Genomic DNA, 20737 nt, shown 5'->3' with positions numbered 1-20737 from the left:
TAAATGATAGCTTGGGCTGGGGACATTTGAAGTATTTTTATTAATAAAGAGGAGGATGTTAAGGTATTAATAGTTGTGTGTACTTTGGAAAAGTGGATTTCTGGAACACCGGGAGCTGATACACCTATAGATCTGGGAGGTTTGACCCTTTATAGAGACTTCAGGTGGCTACATTCGTTGGCATTCTGGCTTACTCTTAACCTTATTTCCTTTTATCCCCCCAATGCTTTCTGCTCTGTTACTAGTGCTGCATCCTGGCCACTGCCTCTTCTCTCCTTTTTTCTATGTGGTCATGCTTTCCTCTAACTTTTACCTGGGTTCCTTCTCCTTTGGTTTAACAGGGGCAACCATGCATGCTGTCTCTAAGCAGAAGTTTACATCCCTGTGTACTTCTGATCACCTCATCAAGAATAGGGGTGCAGGCATCTCTTCTTAGTGACCACTTCAACAAAAGCCAATTTGTTGAATAATCTACTCACCAAATGGCCCATTTACTGAATCCGTCAGTATATTGACAATGTTTTTTTCATTCATCTATTTAGAAAATTAAGTGTATAACATTATTGGATGAGAACTTTCAAAAACAACTTTGAAAGGTCTCTGGGTCATATTAGTTACTCAGCTCTGAAGACAAAGCCAGAACAGCATCTTAAATAATATTTAATTTGTCTCAGGCCAAAGAAAATGATAGAAAGGAATGGGTATGGCCTGGCCTAAGCTGAAGATCCCAGAAAGGGGATGACTAAAGACAGAAAAAGAATATTAGGGGAACAGAGGTGGGGAGCAGGCAGAGAGTAGGGCAGGTAGGGAAGTCTTGGGGTGGGGTGGGTGGGGTGAAGGAAGTTTGGGGGGGGAGCATGGTACAGGGGGAGAATCTGAAAGTCCCCACGAGGACCTCACTCTCCACAGCTCTCTTAATTCCCGTTGTTTATTCTATACAAACTTTAAAAATAGTCAAAATAAACTGTTTTGGTAAAACTTTATAAATAGTTAAAGTAAGCAAGTTTTGGTAAAATTGGTAAATTCAGATCCTCAATTTCACTGTAAGTTGGCCACTGGATGGTCTTTCAAAAAAATGGATTTTGGTGAATTTGGTACACTACATCACAGGGTCCAGCCATGGGCAAGCCTTGTCCAAGGTGCCACTGGCTGTTGTCCATGGTGGGCTCCCCAAGAGGAACGGATTCAATCTCACTGGGAGAAAAGTTCGGGAGTGGTTCAACCAGGATGTGCTAAGTGACAGAACGTGGCCAGCAAGGCCCTTAGATGGTCTGGGAGGGAACTGTTCTTCTGAGGCTGGTACCATAAAAACAGAAGCATGCAGCCACCATGTGCAGGAGAAGGGGAATGTGCATGTTCCCTTCATTTAATTGTAGTGGATAAAGCAATCCTGGGAATGTACATGTTCCCTTCATTTAATTATAGTAGATGAAGCCTGGCTTGGAATTCTGCTAGACTTGAATCTCCTGCTCTCTTAAGTAAAGTAGACTGTGCTCTACAAAGAGAAAGTTGTTTCTCCTGTCCCATGTGACTGAGGAAAAATGCCCTTGAGTTTCCATAAGGCCCATTATGGTTTCTGAAGGGGTCTGTTAAGAAAGCTGCAGTTGGACATGGCTCGCTCTGGAAATCTCAGCGTAACTGCTAGAGGGCAGCAGCGGCTGTTCAAAAATCATCACTCGCTTGTTTTCTGAAATCACGTCTGGCTCTTATTTAGCCACCCTTGGAGAAAGTCAGAACTTATGGATCCCATATGAAAACAACTCAGATTTACTTCTTTTTCTGGCAAGAAGAAACATTCCAAATAGGTATATATATTGCAAAGAGTCTAAAGATATGTGTATAATGAATCTTATTACTCTTAAGCCAGAGGATAGGAAAAAAGTCAAATTTATGCTTTTCATATGTGTTCAAATACTTTTTATGCAGAATGAATTCATCTATGTGTATCTCAGTTTCCCTAAAGACTTAGTAAATAATTATTGACTTGAAACTGAACTCTTAAGATCCCCTGAGAAAAGTTCTCAGGTATTACAAACTGTGAACTTTGTGTAAAATTATGGAGATCATTTCCTTTCATAAACAAACAACAACTCTGAGAAATGCATTTAATTAGGAAACTTTTCTAGCTTAAGACCACATTTCTTTTGGAGACCCTATATGGCTTGAAGTTTTTAACTTGGCAAATGAGCTTTGCTGGTGACAAATAAGTAGGTTTTGTCTACAAATACAGCTTTTGCATTCAGTGCTTTGGATTTTTAGTTTAAATTAGGAATGCTAGTTTTAAAAACCTATATGATATAGTACATAAACTATATGATATAGTGCATATGTGTGTATGTATGTATATATATACATACATACACACACATACAAATAGATACATAAATGACCACATGGAAGGGGACAGATGTGTTATTGACTGAAGAAGGCAGGTAAAAGAATACAATATGGGGCTTCCCTGGTGGCGCAGTTGTTAAGAGTCCGCCTGCTGATGCAGGGAACACGGGTTCCTGCCCCGGTCCGCGAAGATCCCACATGCCGCGGAGCGGCTGAACCCATGAGCCATGGCCGCTGAGCCTGCGCGTCCGGAGCCTGTGCTCCCCAATGGGGAGGCCAAAACAGTGAGAGGACCGCGTACCGCAAAAAAAAAAAAAAAAAAAAAAAAAGAGAAAAAAATACAATATGAAGGCTGATTTCTTTTGGTGGAAAGTGTGTGTGTGTGTAAATTCTCCGTGCATATCAAGATAGTAACCTTTTCTAGATGGTAATAATTTTCTTCCTTCCTTCCTTCCTTCCTCCCTTCCTCCCTTCCTCCCTTCCTTCCTTCCTTTTCTACTACCATGGCCATGAGCTGTTATACTAGAAAAAGCAAAGAGAAGGTGTTGGTAATTGGAGTTTCATTACAGATGTATCTTATTTGCATATCGGGCTAGTTCTTGAGCCAGTCCATGTGATTTTGTCTGTTCTATTCAACCACTTCACCTGTTGATACTGCCCACCTTTTCCATAACACACTCAATCCGGTAATTAGCCCCTTGGGATGATAAATCGAATGCCAAGAGAACAGAATCTTCAAATATGATGGTTCTTGATGACTCTCTCCTGATGATAAATTTGAGTTATGTGTCCTTCTTATTGAGTTGCCTGTTATTTTCATAAGATTATACCTGCAAAGTTCTCTGAAATCCTAATGAATCCCCTTAGGACTGCCCCTTAGGTGGGGCAGTGGCTAGTACTCATGAATACTTAGTGACTTTCAGATTTTAAACGGCGCATTCCTTCCAAGACAGCTCAGATTGTTTCATGAAATTTTCCCAAACCACATGGGATCCCTGTGAGAAGTATATAACGTAAGGAATTTTCTGTTCAACTTTTGAAGACAGAAGGGGTTATAAACATCACACCTTTAGAAGGGACATATAGAGACAAATTATCAGTGCATGTTACTTGGACAGCTAAAATAAAGTAAATGAATATTTAATTAGTACCGCGTACATGGTTACACACTCTCCCCTTTTAAATTAATTGAGTAGTAATACTATAAATAGAAGCACATACTATGTAAATGTTTGGAGCCTCTTGTTATGGAAGTATAGTGGTTCATTCAGTTCTCAAGATAATTCTACAAAGTTGGCATTTTTCCATCTACAGGTGAAGATAGTAAGGCATAAGGAAATTATGATGCTTAAGATTATACAGTTACTGAAAGGAAGGTCTGGGAGTTTAATCCACCATGCCATCTTACTTCAAAGTTTATTCATTTATCATATCTTCATATAATTCACCTACCATGCATATTAGGCAACTCTGGGCATGCATCTCATCTTCCAGAGCTTGGATTTGGAGGAGTTTAATATTATGTTTATAGTTGCCCCAAGTAAAATGTTTTCTATATTTAAATAATTTTATGAAATACAGAGTAGAAAAGTTTTAAGCTGTTTTTATTATTGCTTCTGCTTGTCATTAATACAGTTCTTAGCAGTGTTTAATGTTTTACTCTACATAGGGAAGTTCCAAGTAAGGAAAGAGTAAACAGCTTTTCCCAGTGGTTTTGATGACATAACCCTTTCAGTCCGTGGAGCATCTCGAGGTATGAGTGTTCCATGGACCATGCTTTGTGAAACCCTGGATCGGTGCTTCTTATAGTTTGGGTATAGCTGTCTCCTCAGCTCCCTGGTGCTGTGTTATCTCAACTACCAGGTTTCTTCGCTTTAGCCTTTTTCTTCCTCCTTCTAAATTATAAGCTGCTGCCAGATTTATATTTCTGAAGCTTGGCTCTGATCATTTTACTCTCCTACTCATAAGTAAACCTGAATTTCCTTCCCTCTCACACTAAAATAATTCCAGATGGACTGAAGACTTAAGTGTAAAAAATGAAAAGCTGCAAAATCAGTGGAAAGAAACATGGCTGAACTAACTTAAAATCCTTTAGTGAGAAAAATTCTTCTAAGCAGAATGTTAAACGACAGTGCCATAAATAAAACTGGTAAATTTGCCTAAATAAAAATGGAAATAACTTATTGCAAGAAATAAGGTAAGTCTAAACAAAGTATGACAAGATTTACAGCCAGTGGCAGCTTTCCATAATTAAGGGCTCATTCAAATCCATAAGCAAAAGACAAAACCTTGAGCCCATAGAAAAATGGGTAAATGATATCAGTGAGAATTTCCCTGACAAAGAAAGACAAATATAGGTCATTAAAATATGAAAGATCCTCAGCTTTACTCTAAATGTTAATGATAGAGAAAAATGGAGATACTATTTTTTTTACCTGCCGTTTTTTCAAAGTAAAGATTTATGACATCAAATATTGGTGAGCATGTAAAGAAAAAAACTACAAAACGTATACTCTTGGTGGAAGTGTAAATTTTGACAGACTTTGGAAGAACAATTTGACAATGGCTGTCAGAACCAGAAAAGACACATTCATTTGGCCTGCAGTTTTTTGTTTTATTGTTTTTTTAAAATAAATTTATTTATTTTATTTATTTTTGGCTGTATTGGGTCTCCTCCGCCACGCGGGCCCGCTCCAGCCACGGCGAGAGGGGGCCATCCCCTGTCGCGGTGCGCGGGCCTCTCATCGCGGTGGCCTCTCTTGCCGGGGAGCACAGGATCCAGGTGCACGAGCTTCAGCAGCTGTGGCACGTGGGCTCAGTAGTTGTGGCATGCAGGCTCAGTAGTTGTGGTTCACAGGCTAAGTAGTTGTGGCTCGCGGGCACTAGAGCGCAGTCTCAGCAGCTGTGGCACATGGGCCCAGCCGCTCTGCAGCATGTGGTATCTCCCCCGACCAGGGCCCGAACCCGCGTCCCCCGCATTGGCAGGCGGACCCCCAACCACTGCGCCACCAGGGAATCCCTGCAGTTCTTTTTGAATATAATCACATATGAACTCAGAGATAGTCATACAGGGATGCTTGTTTTAGTATTCTTTGTGCTAGTAAAAAAAAAAAAAGTGAAGGTGATGTAAATGTTTATTATTTGGTAACTAGTTACATAAATTAAGATACAAGAACACAATGAAAATGTATGCAGTTGATAAAAGAAAAAGAAACTGGTGAATCTCTATTGCTGATGTGAACAGAGCTTCAAGGTACTTTAGTTGTGAAAGCACAGAGTCCAGTGCATTTATTATGATTACATTCGAGTTGAAAACAATTCTTGTATTTTTTCCTGTAAAACACTCAAGAAACTGGTGCATATGAGGAATGGGAATGAGGAAAGATTAAGAGGGTGGAGAGTTTTCATACCTTTCAGAATCCTGAGCATATATTACACTTTTAAAAAATTTCAAAAAAAGAGAACAGGAAAAACAAAACTACTCTATATTTCTTACAGTACAAAAACTTAACTCCTTATTTTGTGACTTTTAAGGCACTTCAGTCTGACTCAAAACCAGGGTTTTTAACTTTCTCATTATACATTTTCCCCCCTTAATTTCTGGATGTATTGAAATGCTTGCTTGGCACCGCACAGATCTGGTAATTTTGGCATCTTTCCCTTTTCAGTGCCGGTTCTTCCAGCCCAAATGGCCTCAGTCCTTTTCTGCTTGGCCAGATCCGCCCATGTTTCATTCAATTCCCATCTCCTTTATTTCAGCCTCCACTGATACCCCGGCTGGAGCTAACCTTTCCTGCCTGTGAACTAGTGTTAACCCCCAAGTTCTATTCTGTTTTGACACTTACCTCTTGGACCTTGGGTTATATATACCATCTATCTGCTGCCCGGCAGGTACAGAAGAAAGGGCACTGGGATGGATCTTCCTTTGCCATCCCCCTTAGTACTCAGTAACACTGAGCCATGCTCTGAGGCAACCTGTGTTTGTGGCATGTGAGTGATGTTAGCAGGCCTGACAGGTACAGGGTCAAGGGAGGCGTGACCATCCAGAGCATCATGAGCAGATATAAGGACTGTCCCGCCTTGTTGTAGGGAGTGTGAATTGGCACAGCATTTTTGGAGGACCAGTGAGTGGCTGTCAGTCTGTCTCAGCACACACAGAACCACAGTACCTTTTCCACGGGAGCAGGAAGCTCCGGCTCTGGATGCGTGATGGCTACATATTCTAAATTTGAGGCTCCGTGACTCTCTGTTGAGTCCACATGGCAGAACGGGTGGTGACCCCAGGAGGGAGGCACCGTCTCTGGCCTCCTAGTTTCATTCTCCTTCCAAAGTTCCACACTACCTCTTTATTCCAAGGACCCTCATTGTTTATGAAGCGCCCTGTGAAAAAAAGGTTAAAGTCCACCCATTCAGGTGTCATCTCATCATTTGTATAATCCGGGTGTTGCATTCCTGAGCCGTGACCCCTTTTCAGAACCTGCCTAGTTAAGATGTCACTTGCCTGACAGTGAGGCACTTAGGCTCAGAGAGAAAAAAATCACTACGTGCCCCCTGCCCCCCCTTCTCAAATTTTCCCTAACAATTAACGCCGTACTCACTTGACACCCTGGTTCCTTGTTTGGCTTTGTAAACCCTGGTCCCTTTTTCTATTAATTCCAGACATTAATATTTTCTTTCATGCAACTGCTGCCATTCACCCGTGAAACAGTTTGAACATTATGTAGCTGTCAAGATGCCTGGGGATTACCCAGTATGCTTTGCCTGTGAGAAAGTGACACCACCGAGGCCTGGTTTTGAGATGTTTATTTTGAGAGCACGCTGACAAGCATGAAGGCCCGATCCCAGAGTGGCAATTTCATTTAATTAAAGGCCTCTTTTTATTAGAGTTTTCCCCCCACTTTTTTTTTTATCTATATATATCAGAATGACTGTTAAAATCTGACTTGCCGCAGGTGTTCTCTTGTACTCTCAAAGAGGGGGTGTGGACAGATTACTGATTCACTAGTGACTATTCCACTGAATGGCTGGGAATGCCTTCATTTTTACTGTCCTGCTCAGAAGTGCTGCTTAAGCATGTGCGAGTACGTGTGTGTCCAGGTTTAAAGTAAAGACTGCTGAGTTTCTGCCCCTTTGTTGCCAAACTTAAAACGTGAGTGTCGAATATGTATATGTGTATATTTGTAACTTGATTTCTTTGTTTTAAAGTTAGTAGCCTTGCCATACTGGAACGGCTGAATTATCCAAATGATACCTTGGTTACTCTGTTAAGACTTTTAGCCGATGTGTATTATCTTGCCCCCAAGTGATGTGACTCCCAGTTAAAATAGTTGGGATAAGAATTGCATTCGTGTTCGGTAGTTTTCCATCCTGCAGAAACCTCAGAAAGAGCTGGAAAAAAAAAATGATTGAAATAATTCATGGTGGGTACTAACGAGTTGGAAATGTTTGTGACAGAGTAGCCTAATTAATTTTTGATGTAATAGTCTTAGACTACATTGGCTTGACTTTAGTATCAAGAACTCATGTCAGTAAATCTGTGGAGGCCTCTGTTGGGCATTGTCCAAGGCACCTGGAATGTGTCAGTGAACAAAACAGACTGTTGGTCTTTGAGCACTTATTCAGAGTCTGGTTCACGATGAATTATACCAGCATACCTCCCCCAATTAGATATTTTTCCTTTCTTTGTAGCATTATCGGCTGGCCTTCATTCATGCCCTCGTGGATTATTCCTTTATTTGTGCCTCCTTTATTCATCCTTCACTAGGTAGTAATGTGCAAGTATGTCCCAGTCACTGTTCTGTGTCCTGAGTATATGAGGGCACACTTGCACAACACATTAATCCTGGTATTATGTTTGTGGGCATTTTTTTTTTTTCCTCAACTGATCTGAAAAATGTGGAGGAGGCTCCATCATCAGCCCTTCTTTCTGCTTTGGACATAGTGGCTATAGCGGGACATTATTCATTCCTTTTCAAAGCTTCCCGGGAGGAGGCAGCAGGTCAAGGGTGTTGGCCCAAGGCCGGCGGGTCGGAGGGCCTTGTTGAGGGGCGTTCAGCTGACCAGGGGGAGACAATGTTCTCTGCTTTACCGCAGGTGCGGGGGTAGGGGGTGAAGAATGGGCAACTTTGTCAGTTTAATCTCTACGCCCCTGGTTCTGGGGTCTGAGTCCCCAGGCCCCATCTTCTGAGTCGGTGGTTCCAGGGATTGATTGATTTATTATGATTATATTATAAAGTACAGGGTTCTGTTGAGTCAGCCATCTGGCCAAATGTCTGAAAATGGTTTCTTTCCATTTTCACTGACTCACTGCCATTCTTAGGAGGAGTGGGCTTCTCCCCAGGACTCCTGAGATGCTTGGCTGGGGCTGGTGGATTTTATTTCTTGAATTTTTTGTGGGTAGGAGAGTGATGACATACCCACAATGAAACCAAACAGAAAAAGCTCAAGGAGCCCATTTATATTCTACCATGAAAGGCAAAGAAGAATCAGTCATTTACCCCAGATTGTTTCACTTCTCTCCCCTCTCCACCTCTGGGGCCCTCAGTCTCTGTGCAGGGAGACATTTTTTCCTGGAGAGCTTGGAAAGAATCTTTACTTAATGGAGATCCTAGGCTTTTGACGTATATTTTTAAAACCTGTCTTGCTCTCTTTTTCATTTAAAGGCACGAGTGATCCCTATGTGAAATTTAAGCTGAATGGGAAGACTCTGTACAAAAGTAAAGTCATATATAAGAACTTGAACCCAGTTTGGGACGAAATAGTCTTATTGCCAATACAAAGCCTTGATCAAAACCTGCATGTGAAGGTAATCACAGATGACTTTCAAATCTGCTCTTTTATTAAAAACATTTATTTCTCAGCCATCTTCGCTCTCTTAAAAGTCAACTTCCCCAAATTCATTCTTGTATCATTCCTAAGCACTAGGTTAAAAATATAAGTATGGAAGGGATTCTTTATATCCTTGGTCAAACTGTATGTTACTCTCAGATCTAGCAGAGTGAAAATAATATCTCCATTGATTGTATTCAAACTTACTGAATGTGGAAGAATTATTACTGCCAGTGCAGTGGTGACAAGTACTAAAGCCTTTCTCAGAGAGCTTTAAGCTACCGGTTGTAAGCATCAATTGCTCTAACATCTGGGTTAAAATTGCATGCATTGAGTGCAGGATGGGATTGCTATAGAATATTTAGCAAATTTCTATTTAATTGGCAGATTTGCTCACTGCGGAAAATTTTAATGAGAGACCATTTAAACTACAGAGAGTGGTCCATTGTGTGTGATATCTTAATGCATAAGAATACTGCCTTAAAAGTATTTTCTGTTATTTTGGCCCACAGTAAGCAAAATGCACAGGTTTGAATAATTTTGTTCTCTCCATCAGCTTGGTTAAATTCTTCTTTATATTGTGCAAATTATTTTTAGATCTAGAAGACTGAATTCAAAATTCCCAGCCTATTGCATTTATCCATACTTTGATATACTCAGTTGGTTTGCCATATTAATGTGTGTTACTGGCCCCCTTCTTCTTTATAGGTGTATGATCGAGATTTAACTACATCTGATTTCATGGGTTCTGCATTTGTCGTTTTGAGTGATCTTGAACTTAACAGGTATTGTAATTTTACTATCTAGTTGTTATTAGTGAATTTTAGAGGGAACTCAAGATAATCAAATGACAAAATCTAAGTAAATGAAAGAGTGCTTTAAAATGTGAGTTTTTCTATAATTTTTGCTTTTTAGCTCCCAAATATATGTTGGTCAGATATTACATCTTCTATAATGTAACCTAAAAGGTGTGTTGAATTTTGTACTTTTGTGTTCATTAACCTACTTACCTTAAAATTAAAACAAGTATTTACATTTTCTTTGGGTAGTAGGGGAGAAGAATCAGTTGACCAACTGTTGAATTAGGCAATGCCAAACAGTTTCTCTACCCCTGAAGATGGTTGGTTTATTTTCACTGAATCTGGTACTTTTTTAAACTTGTGTCTCACCCCTGTTCAGAGGTAGGAGATTTTTATCATAAGCTCCTGATGTATTCTAAGGCTATAAAGTACTACCAATAAGTGCTACCATCATTTGTTGCTTTTTGCTTATAGAACGACTGAACATATTTTAAAATTGGAAGATCCAAACAGTTTAGAAGATGACATGGGAGTGATTGTATTAAATTTGAACCTAGTAGTAAAACAGTGTGATTTCAAGAGACACGTGAGTGTGACCCTTTTGTTCTTTTTAAAATTCTCCATTGCAACTTTTCTTTGATAATTGGGTTGCCAGATGACTGACATTTTTGTATTTATTTGGGTAAGGGGAAAAACTGTATGGAGACTTAAAGTACCTATCTGTGATAATGTACACCCTTTCTTTTGGAAACCTGGAAAGAAATCCAGTAAGGAATGATCTCTAATTTGGCTAGGGATGTAAACATTATTAATATTGTAGCAATAATATTATTGCTGTTATTGTTTATGCTGCTTATGGTTTGCTTGTCATAGATCATACAAAATATGCTTTTGCTAAATGTTAAGGTTTCCATTTACTGTTTTCTTAGGTACTAAATGACTTAGGCATTATTTAGTTATGAAAAGCTGTTCCCAGGATTTAGTCATTGTGTTGTACATCACTAAGGTGATCAAGTATACATTTGCAGCATTTCCGTTTCATCTTCCTTTTTCTTTTAGCTACCAAATTTTCTATTGAGAGTTCTTCTGGGAAGACACACATTTAATATTCTCTAGTCTGTTACATGGAAATTTCTAGTAAATGCATTACCTATTAAAGATGTCTGTAACATCAAAAAGCATTGGATTTTGTGACAGTATGATGGGGACTGTTTTTAGGAGCAAATATGTGAATACAAACCATAATCTTATTTTATATTCTGATATTATACCTTAAAATTCCAAGAATGAAAGCATCTTGGATTGTCATTTATTTGAAAGATATTTTAAAAGCCAATTAAAAACAGCTACTTGAACAAAGACTCTAAGATGTGTTAAAATTTCAGCATGTTTAGAATCTGATATGAAAATCTGAAGCCTGTTCATAAAATAGGCCTCCAATAATACCTCTTGAATTGAGTCAGTGGGGTCAGTGTGGAGAATATTCTTCATTTTGACATTACCTTTGCAGTTAGTTGTAATTTATTTTCATGATGAAAATCGTGAGTGATTTACTAGTAAACTCACTGAAGATAGTTTAAAGGAGTAAAAAAAACAACAAAAAAAACTGCACAGTGATTTTTCAATTGCCAGAGGGTCAACTAAACAGTTGCTATTTTTAATTTGAATTCTTTACTTATGAACATTTACTGGATGATAACTTTGGGCGGGAGATCTCCATTTATTAATTAAGAAGTGGCACTGTTAAAACCTGAGGCCTCAATAACATTGATATTTTGATGCTAAAATGTCTTAAATTGATGTCAAAAATAATTTTTTTTTCTACCCAACATAGTGACGGAGGGATTTCCTTTAACTTCTCTTAGTTTTGATGGCATTGCCATCGGATTCAGTGGCAGGGCATCCAGTAGGTGACCGGTTCCTTGAGCTGGATGCCAGGTTACAATGACATGCCATGGAAATGAGCATATTATTTGCCACGTGGTTGCATAATTGCCAGCTGATATGTTCTGAAAATTTCTTACATATTTAAGTGGGGTTTGTAAACTTGGATAATGACCTCATGAAGATAGCTGCATATTTCAGCTGCATAATAGCTGTGTATTTATTCCACATGTGGATTTTTCTGTAGTGTATTGGATCGTATTTAGCAGTACTACTGGCACTTAAAATATGTTGAAATATTGCCAAAATTTGGAGTTTTTAAGTAGAGCCATTTCAGTCAAAATTTATTTCAAATTGCAGAGCAATTAATACTCAATGCAGCTTGAGTTTGTTTTTGGAAAACATCTCAAAGCCTATCTTTTCAGAGCCCTAAAAGGAGACACACTTGTCATCCTATTTAGTTTGGCCCTTCTTTCCTTGACTCCTCCACACCCTGTTTTTGAGAGTTTGTCAGATGGTACGCATTATCTACTTGCTGGTATGATTTCTCATTTTCTTTGTTCTTTGCTTGTCTGGCAGGGTCTAGTGTACAATCTATTTACTATATATACGAGTATACATACATGTATATACATATACATGTATATGTATGTGTATGTATATAGATGTACATATATAAATAAAATGGAGTATTATAGGAAGAATAATAATGATAATGCCTGTTTTATTTGTTCTGACTGGTAGTGTTATTTTTCTGTTTATATACTTGCTCAAAGTATACCTGAGCAAGGAATAATTTATCCTTGGCCATGTGTGGCTATTCAACTTACAGTGTGTATCAGGGGCCCTTTGGATAGAGTAGGTATCAGAAAACTGTTGATCTTTTCATTGAGTTTAAGTTAGTATTTAAAGATATTCTTATATTGGGTTTTTAAATGGGGGTAACTAACACGGGAGACTGAGATTATTGGGGAACAATTTGTTTATAAATTTCCATTTTAATTTAAAGCCTGATGGAGAGATTTCAGTTTGAATTCTCGGTTTTGTACCCGTATTTCTTCCCGTTGTCACTGAGGCAGTCTTTGTTGCTTTAGAGCCAAGCCAGTAAAAGTCTTAACATGTGCAAAATGTCTGTGAATTGACCCTCAGGGCCAGGGATTTTAAGTGCATACGGGCATGGTACAGTTAGGAGGTAAGGCACTGGGTGGAGGGCTGATAAACCTGCCCTCTGTCTCTCTTTCTCAGCAAAAATAGGGTTTTAGTTATAATTATGAGCTCTGTCATCAGACTGCCTGGGTTTGAATCCTGACTCCAATATTTTTAGTTTTGAGAAGTTAAGTGATCAGGTCAAATTCACAGAATTACTTAATTCTCAGCTACACTTTGTGAAATGTGGATTTAAAAGAAAGATTATCTATTTTATAGGTTTGTGAAGATCAACATGATCAAATATAGTGTTTAGCATGGAGTAGACACCCGATATATGGTAGCTCTTAGTATTGTAGTAAGTAGACAGTAATACTCATTTTCCATTAATTTCCTTTTCTATTTTTTAATCTTTGGTGATATAAAAATCAAATGAATTGTATTTCAAAAGGCTATTTAGGAATAGCCATGTGTACCTGCAAGATGGTGATTAATTTTAGTGGTTGTTCTGGGTGAAAATATTTGTTCATATGTTGTTGGGAAAAATACAAAAAGAACTGATTTTAATACCCAGATTGTAGTATCTATAACTCTGGGTCACATGCTGAGTGGTGGAGCTTACTGTTTCATCAGGGAAAGTGTTTTTCCTGAAGAATATTTTCAAGACATTTTTGTACCAGCGTTTCTATTTGGTGGTCCCTGGAATATAAGTGGATTTTCCCCAAAGACAATTTGTTTTCTGGTTTCTAATTTACTGGGGAGACTTATTGGCAGTGTGGATAGGTCATTTGCCTAAAGGCATTTTTTTCCTTAATCATAATAGTTACTATGGGCTGCTCAATTAGATTCATAATTGAGTTGTAATCTGCCAAATTTTTCCAAGTTTTAACATGCAGTTAGCTGGTTAACCAGCCAGAGTAGAGCTTTGCAGTACTGGACGGTGACAGGAGTAATGAGAGAATTTTGTTAAGAGAGAACTTTAAATGTAGATGAAATTCAGCAGTCTTAGCTCGACAAATGAGAGATCAAAAGAGAACAGCGGTGAAGTTACTGGCTGTTCAGAACATTTTTTTCTTCCCTCCCTCACTGGTACATTAGCCTATTTTTCTTCATTGTGAAGAAATGACTCAGATTGTTTTTCCTATTATTTCGAATATTGAGATTTTTCTCAGCAGAGGGCAATGGAATTATTTTTTCTAGTATCTAAAACTACAGAAACCTAAACATGAACTAACTTTGTCCATGAATTTCTTAAGCATTTTTATAATGCTATCTGACTATTTCAGGTAGGAAAAACCTGCCTTTCCACTTTGCTTTTCGAGGTAAAATTAGAGTGTTTTCAGGCAAATAAAAATATAAATGTACTTGTAAGGACTGAGCAGTATTCTATGTCCTTGTCTTTTCATTTTTGAATACTGTGAGAAAATGATGTAACACAACCAGAGAAATGTGATTTTTCTAGGTTTCTAACTATTTTCTTGCTCAAATGTGTTTTCTCTGAAACCTTAGAATGTGGGTGTCAGTTGTTTGAATGTGGTCTGCACCATCTAACTAGCATGATAACATCATCATGTTGTTAACGGCTCTATTTCTCTCTTTTATTTTGCCATTTTTCACGATTCAATGGACATAATCCTTAGCGTTGGTCAAATCGGAAGCAGTTAAGTGCCAGCAAGGTAAATATAGCTGTTTTTTTTCTTTACGCATGTGGTTCACCTTTGTAGCAGAGACAAATGTAGACAAGATTATTATCCAACCTTTACATGGAAAGGCTTTCTTTTCCTCTTACTGCTGTTATGAATAAAAAGGAAACAAACTCCCTTTTAAAATTTCATTTAATAAGGGCATAGCCAGATGTTTGAACTTACACTTGTTTTAGTGTTGACATTTTATATGTACTGGCCATGTTAGAATGTTACACTTCATTAAGCTTGAATTATTTGGAGTTGTAGTGCAGTTAGATTTAGTCCTTTAGAAAGCTATTTACCATTAGGTGGAAACTGTTACAAGGGCAGTGAAAAGATTGAGAAGAATACATGGTATATTTTATAAATCTTTTTTATATTACTTTTATTTTACCTTTTTTTTTGTGTGTGAGCATTTCTTTAAAGATTTCTCCATGAAATACCGGTGACTTTTTTACATTGTTAGTATCTTTTTAAACAATTATATACTCTGTGCAATATATAAAAAGTATAGGTGTAGCAAGGTAGGAATGTGTTATTATCAGGTTATTAAGGTAACACATTGTAACTTAAGTGACTAAATGTCAAAATTAATGTAAATGTAAACAAAACCAAAAATACTATGTATAACTTACTTTAGCAGGTCTACTGCTTTTAAAAGAGGAATAACCAAGATGGAGGTGGCCGTGATGTGTCCGTGTATGAGGGGTGGGTGCGTGGGCAATCTCTGTATATGCATTTATTTATACACACACATGTATACACAGATATATGCCATCTCTCATTTCTAACCTCACCACACTGCAGTTGTTTACTTCTCTATAAAATAAGGAGATTGGAACAAAGATTTCATGTGTTTGTAAGAGCGTGTATATGTGAAAGAGAGAGAGAAGGAGAGATTTGTAACCTGACTAGTTCCTAGGAAAGAGGTAAACTTTCTAAACCTTGCTTTTTCAAATCCAGAGGAATCAAAGTTCTGACTCTTTCTAAAATGTATAGCCTTTGCATTTTTGAGCGCTTTAAAAATAACCAGGCTAAGGTGGTTTTCTTCTTTTTTTAAAAAATCCTACCTGTTCACTTGGTTTCCAAGACTCTGGTTCTTTTTAGAAATAAACTTAAGAGACAATAAATAATCATGTGAAGTGGTCTCAAAAATTCCTCCAGCTTTTGTCTTATTCCTTTATAGTCACTAGAGGGTAGAAGAACATCATTTCTCTCCACAGAAGGGAGCCTGGCTCTCCCTCTCATGTATTAAGAGTTGCTGTAACCATTCAGAGCAGTAAAGTTTCCCAGCATGCTCTGGCGAAACCTGACAAAGCAGTATTTTCTCATTTATTGATTCTGCTGCTGCACTAAAACACTGGTACTGTACATCAATAACCATCTTTAGTTAGGGAGCTCCGGCCTGTGGAAGAGCACTGGCAGTTTGCGGAAGAACATAAAAGGCTAGAAGGAAAAATTGTGAGCTTGGGGAATATGGGAGTCTAGAGGAGGACAGGAGAGGTTAGTGAAGAGGGGGAGGAAAAATGTTGACGGCCAGGATAAAGATATCAAAAATATGAAAGGAACAGAGGATCCTGGAACTGTCATCTTCTTTTTTCCCTATCATTGTAGTTTCTAGAATTTTGACTTCAGTGCACTGGGCTCAGAGACTAAATGCCCAAACCTAATACAATGTTTAATAAAACCTTAGATGAATAGGTCATTGAAAGCTACTTGTGATCTTATATGAGAGATGCCATTTATATATCGGTGAAGAATTTCAATTGTTAGGTTGACATTGTGCTGCTTAGAGTTTGCAGTTTTGGAGGAAAACATGAGATAGCTTCTAATTTAGCTTATGAAAATGAGTCATGTGGGGCTTCCCTGGTGGCGCAGTGGTTGAGAGTCCGCCTGCCGATGCAAGGGACACGGGTTCGTGCCCCGGTCCGGGAAGATCCCACATGCCGCGGAGAGGCTGGGCCCCGTGAGCCATGGCCGCTGGGCCTGCGCGTCCGCAGCCTGTGCTCGGCAACGGGAGAGGCCACAACAGTGAAAGAAAATGAGTCATGTGGAAAATCTGTAGACTCTGTGGTTAACCTTCTGTGTAAGTAGTTAAAATACCCTGATCAACTTATCTTGGCATTTTTAAACTATAAGCTTCTCTTTTAAGATTTCCATATCATATTTAAAAATTAGGTAACAGAAGTTTAATATAAGGAAGATTACTTACTATGAGTACCTAAAATTTTACTAGTCCTAAGTGATGTATTACCTATAAAATGCCATTGACTCTTTCACCTCAAATTTATTCTTATAATAACTTTATTTAAATAATTGCTCTTAGACCCATAAGTTTATAATTTTACATCATCTAGAGGGACCCAGAATGGCAGAGTCTCTGTGGACTGTCTTCTAAAGCATTTCCTGAATTTTTTTTTTTTTTTTTTTTGTCTCTTGTGGGCTTAGTTCCCCAACCAGGGATTGAACCTGCACCCTCGGCAGTGAAAGCACGGAGTCCTAACCACTGGACTGCCAGAGGATTCCCTGTTTCTTTGATTTTGGTACTGACCTTGATTTTAATACAGTCAATACATAGAGATTGCCTTTAAAAAATAGTTTTAGGTTTCATACAAAAGCCTTTGTTTTCCTTCTAATGAGCCTTTTAAAGAGAGAACTGAAAATCTTATCTAAAAGAACCTGAATCAGATAACTACTTCTTTTTAGATATTTACTATGCACAATTTTTTCTGTGAATAGATCTGTTTCCAAACCTTACTTCTCACTTTCTAATGTATATCACAGTTACAGAGATAGAAAACTAACAGCAGTTGCTTCTCTTACATCAAATAGTCTAATGGGATAAAAACGCGACAATAAAATATGGAATTGATGGGTCACTGATTGTATTCAGAAAATCTGCGTATATACACACCACACCCTTGCTCTTTCATTTGGGTCTGTAGTATGAGTGAACACAGTGCCCTTTTAGTTATGGATTTTCTTTATTTTAGATAATTTGCACTGAGATAAGTATTTATTCTCACATGGCCCCTCTTCTGACCCACTGTTCTATGCAATTATGTGTCAGCCATTTAAGGTAGAAGACATCCCTGTACCTAGTGCAACAGTTTTTTTTCTGTACCCTGATCCTAGCATTTACTCTTTTTCTCTCTCTAGCCCAGGGGTCATTGAACTTCAGCCTGAGTGCAAAATTCAGCCCTGTGTCTGCTTCTGCAAATAAAGTTTGATCGGAACGCAGCTGCACTCATTTGCGTATGCACTGCCTCTGGCTGACGTGGCAGAGTTGAGTACTAGGGGCAGATCCTAATTCTTACTACCTGGAACTTGACAGAAAGTCCGCCCGCCCTGCCCTCACTCCAGCCTAAGAGTGCTGGCTGCTTCCTCCTGTCGCTGACCTTAACTTTTCTCCATATACTCTATTTGGCGTCTCAGCTTTTCCATCACCTGTTCTCCGCATTATATTCCCTCTGTTCATAGTACCTGGAATGGTTCTCTCTTCCCGTTGTACTCTCTGGGAAAATATAGGGGCTACGCTCTTGCCTTCGGCCTTTTTGGATACTTTATTTCAGTGTCATGACTTGGTAAGAGTCATGAATTACATGGTGAGGGTTCTGCCTGAATTTAGGTTATGTCCTCCTTGTCTTCGTTCCACTTTCTCTTTTTCCCTTGGACTCTGTCTGCCCCTCTGTTTCTGGCTCTCTGAAATCTAGGACTCAGAACAGGTAGGCAGTCTCAGAAAGGTGGAGTTAGTAGGAGCAGTGTTTTGCTGAGGTTGGTCTTGAACCCGGAAAGCTCTCTGTTGCATGGGCCAGCGCCTCCTTTCTCTGTTGTCCACTTGGGCTTTTTGAAGTGTGCCATCCTCAGCCTTATTGCCCAGCAGCCCCCTGTGATGAGATGCTGGTTGGGTCTTGTGACTATATGCTCTCTTGCCAGGGGGTGACGTGGCATCCTTGTCAGTTGTGACCCCTCCCATAGGCTGCTGTCCCGGGGGTGGCTGTGTCTGTGGGTTAGCTGTCTGGCCAAACGAGTGAAGTCTGGGAAGTCTCAGCAAATTATTGTGGTTGTGCTTTTGCCTTTGATTCAGTTATACAGGTTGACCTTGTCAATTTTGCTTCTAACATGTGGGCCAAGATGGGTTCACTGAAGACCTCATTGCACGTTGAAGCACTTTGCAGGGCTGGGACTCCGGTGGCTTTAGAAGTGTGGTTTTAACATACTTAGCTCCTGAAGGGTATCTTGTCACAAGGCTAGTTTAATGTGGAGGAACTTAAATTGAAAGAGGAAAGTCAAAGAATTTGAAGGGAAGCTCTTTCTGTCTGCCTATCTGTCTGTCTGTCTATCTCTCTACCTATCTATCTATCATCTACCTCTTTATCCAGCTACATATCACGATGTGCTTTGTGACCAGAGCCCGGGTAAGAACCAGGGGGAAGTTTGGATGATTGTTTTGTCTGCCATATAGTTTTGGGTTGAGAAGAAGAAGCTGCTCAAACTGGAAGAGATGCCACTCCTCCCACCTTACTGGTAAATGCCCTCTGTCACTGTACCTTTCTCTAGGTGAACCCATGTCCCTTATTTCACTATAAGCCCAGGAAGTAGTACAAGCAAAACGCCCTGCAAGAAGTGTGGTCCATTTGTAGAACTAAACTGAGAGTATTGTGCCTGGACCACTTTCCCAATTAATAGAATGCTTTTTGTTGGTTTGGTTCCTTTTCATTTTGACACACATTCTTAACTCAAATGGCCAGCCTTAGTAATACCTTTTACTTTTTTGTTTTCTTAGTTAAATTTGAAGGATTGGAGAATGGTATAACCCAAACAGCCATATACATCCATATACCTGTCTGTCTCTATCTGTTCATCTATATATCTACCTAATTTATTTGTCTGTCTGTCTATATGCCTATCTTTCTTTCTACCTACCTACATGCCTGCCCAGCTATCTAGAAGTGACACTGCATGGGCACACTTCTAAATATCTTAACTCCAATGCTTCTACTGCTTTGTTGTGAAGTCTAGGTCAGCATTACCCTGAGCAGAATGGTTTCTAGAGGCTTTCCTCATTTCTGTGGGCTTCAGTCATGTGCAGGTAAGACCTTGGATCTGTTAGAACTCTCAAACCTTGTGTGTCTCCAGCCCAGAAGAACAGAGCCACTTCCTTCCTAAACTTTGCATCAGATCTCTCCTCTCAGTGATATTAGGTTCAGTTTTGGCCAAAAAAAAAAAAAAGCCTCTCACTGAGCACATACTGTATTGTCAGGAACACTGTCCTGAGAATTCAGAGATAAGAGTTGACCATCATAACTGATGAGGAATTAGGAGAGATGAGAGTAAGGAGGTGGGGGTATTCAGAGACTAGGCCCTTATCTTGGCTTTACAGGTGGGTGGGGTGCATTGAAGGCTGGGGACCGAGAAAGCTGGAGTGAATCTCACCCGATGAGAAGGAGGAGGAAGTGAATTGAGACAGGACATTTATAAAATAATGTGGTGCATGGCAAGTGCTCCGAATTCTTTGTTATCAGTTCCAAAGGGGAGCCCCTGGGCCAACACCATCAGCGTCACCTGGACATTTTCTGAAATGTGGATGTTGGGCCTCCATTTCAGGCCTCTCAGATCAGAAACTCTGGAAACGGGGCCCAGCCATCTTTTAGCAAGCCTTCCAGGTGATTCGGAAGCATAGTGATGTTTGAGAGCCACTGGTGAGGACTAGGGTACGGCGTGGGATGCTAGGGAAAGTAGGAGGCAAAGCCAGGGATGTAAGAGGGGCAGGCCTTGTAGAGCAGTGGGAAGCACTGCTAAATCTTAGGTTACTCGGGCTCAGGGGCCAGCCCTGCCTTTGTAGAAGCCTAAGAGTGAGCACCTCCTTAAATGTTTCACCCCGAATGCCTCACTTGCCTCACCCTAGTCCCAGTCTTGTATAGGGGTAGCCTTGACCTATTTTAAGCGAAGGAGAGACATAGAAATACGGAACACAGAAGTGAAGGCCCACAGGATGACACATGTGAATCAAGAAATACTAGTTGATGAATATTATCGTATATGAGCCCAGCATTT

General features: G+C 39.4%; 1 protein-coding gene across 3 annotated transcripts in view; it reads left to right on the top strand.

Moving 5' to 3' along the window:
• The window catches only part of MCTP2 (multiple C2 and transmembrane domain containing 2), a 251723-nt gene that overhangs the window by 88211 nt on the left and 142775 nt on the right, over positions 1 to 20737 (top strand). For 2 of the 3 annotated variants that reach the window (XM_059056947.2, XM_067029545.1), the window contains exons 5-8: positions 9000 to 9142; positions 9874 to 9950; positions 10440 to 10551; positions 14636 to 14671. In XM_059056947.2, the coding sequence (XP_058912930.1) occupies positions 9000 to 9142; positions 9874 to 9950; positions 10440 to 10551; positions 14636 to 14671 (368 nt within the window). Of the gene's footprint in view, positions 1 to 8999; positions 9143 to 9873; positions 9951 to 10439; positions 10552 to 14635; positions 14672 to 20737 lie in introns of those variants that run through there. The other variant, XM_067029546.1, reaches the window with a different exon arrangement.

The sequence above is a fragment of the Kogia breviceps genome, chromosome 3 (genome assembly GCF_026419965.1).
Source record: "Kogia breviceps isolate mKogBre1 chromosome 3, mKogBre1 haplotype 1, whole genome shotgun sequence".
In the NCBI taxonomy this organism is placed as follows: domain Eukaryota; kingdom Metazoa; phylum Chordata; class Mammalia; order Artiodactyla; family Physeteridae; genus Kogia; species Kogia breviceps.
This window is presented reverse-complemented; position numbering and strand designations above follow the sequence as displayed.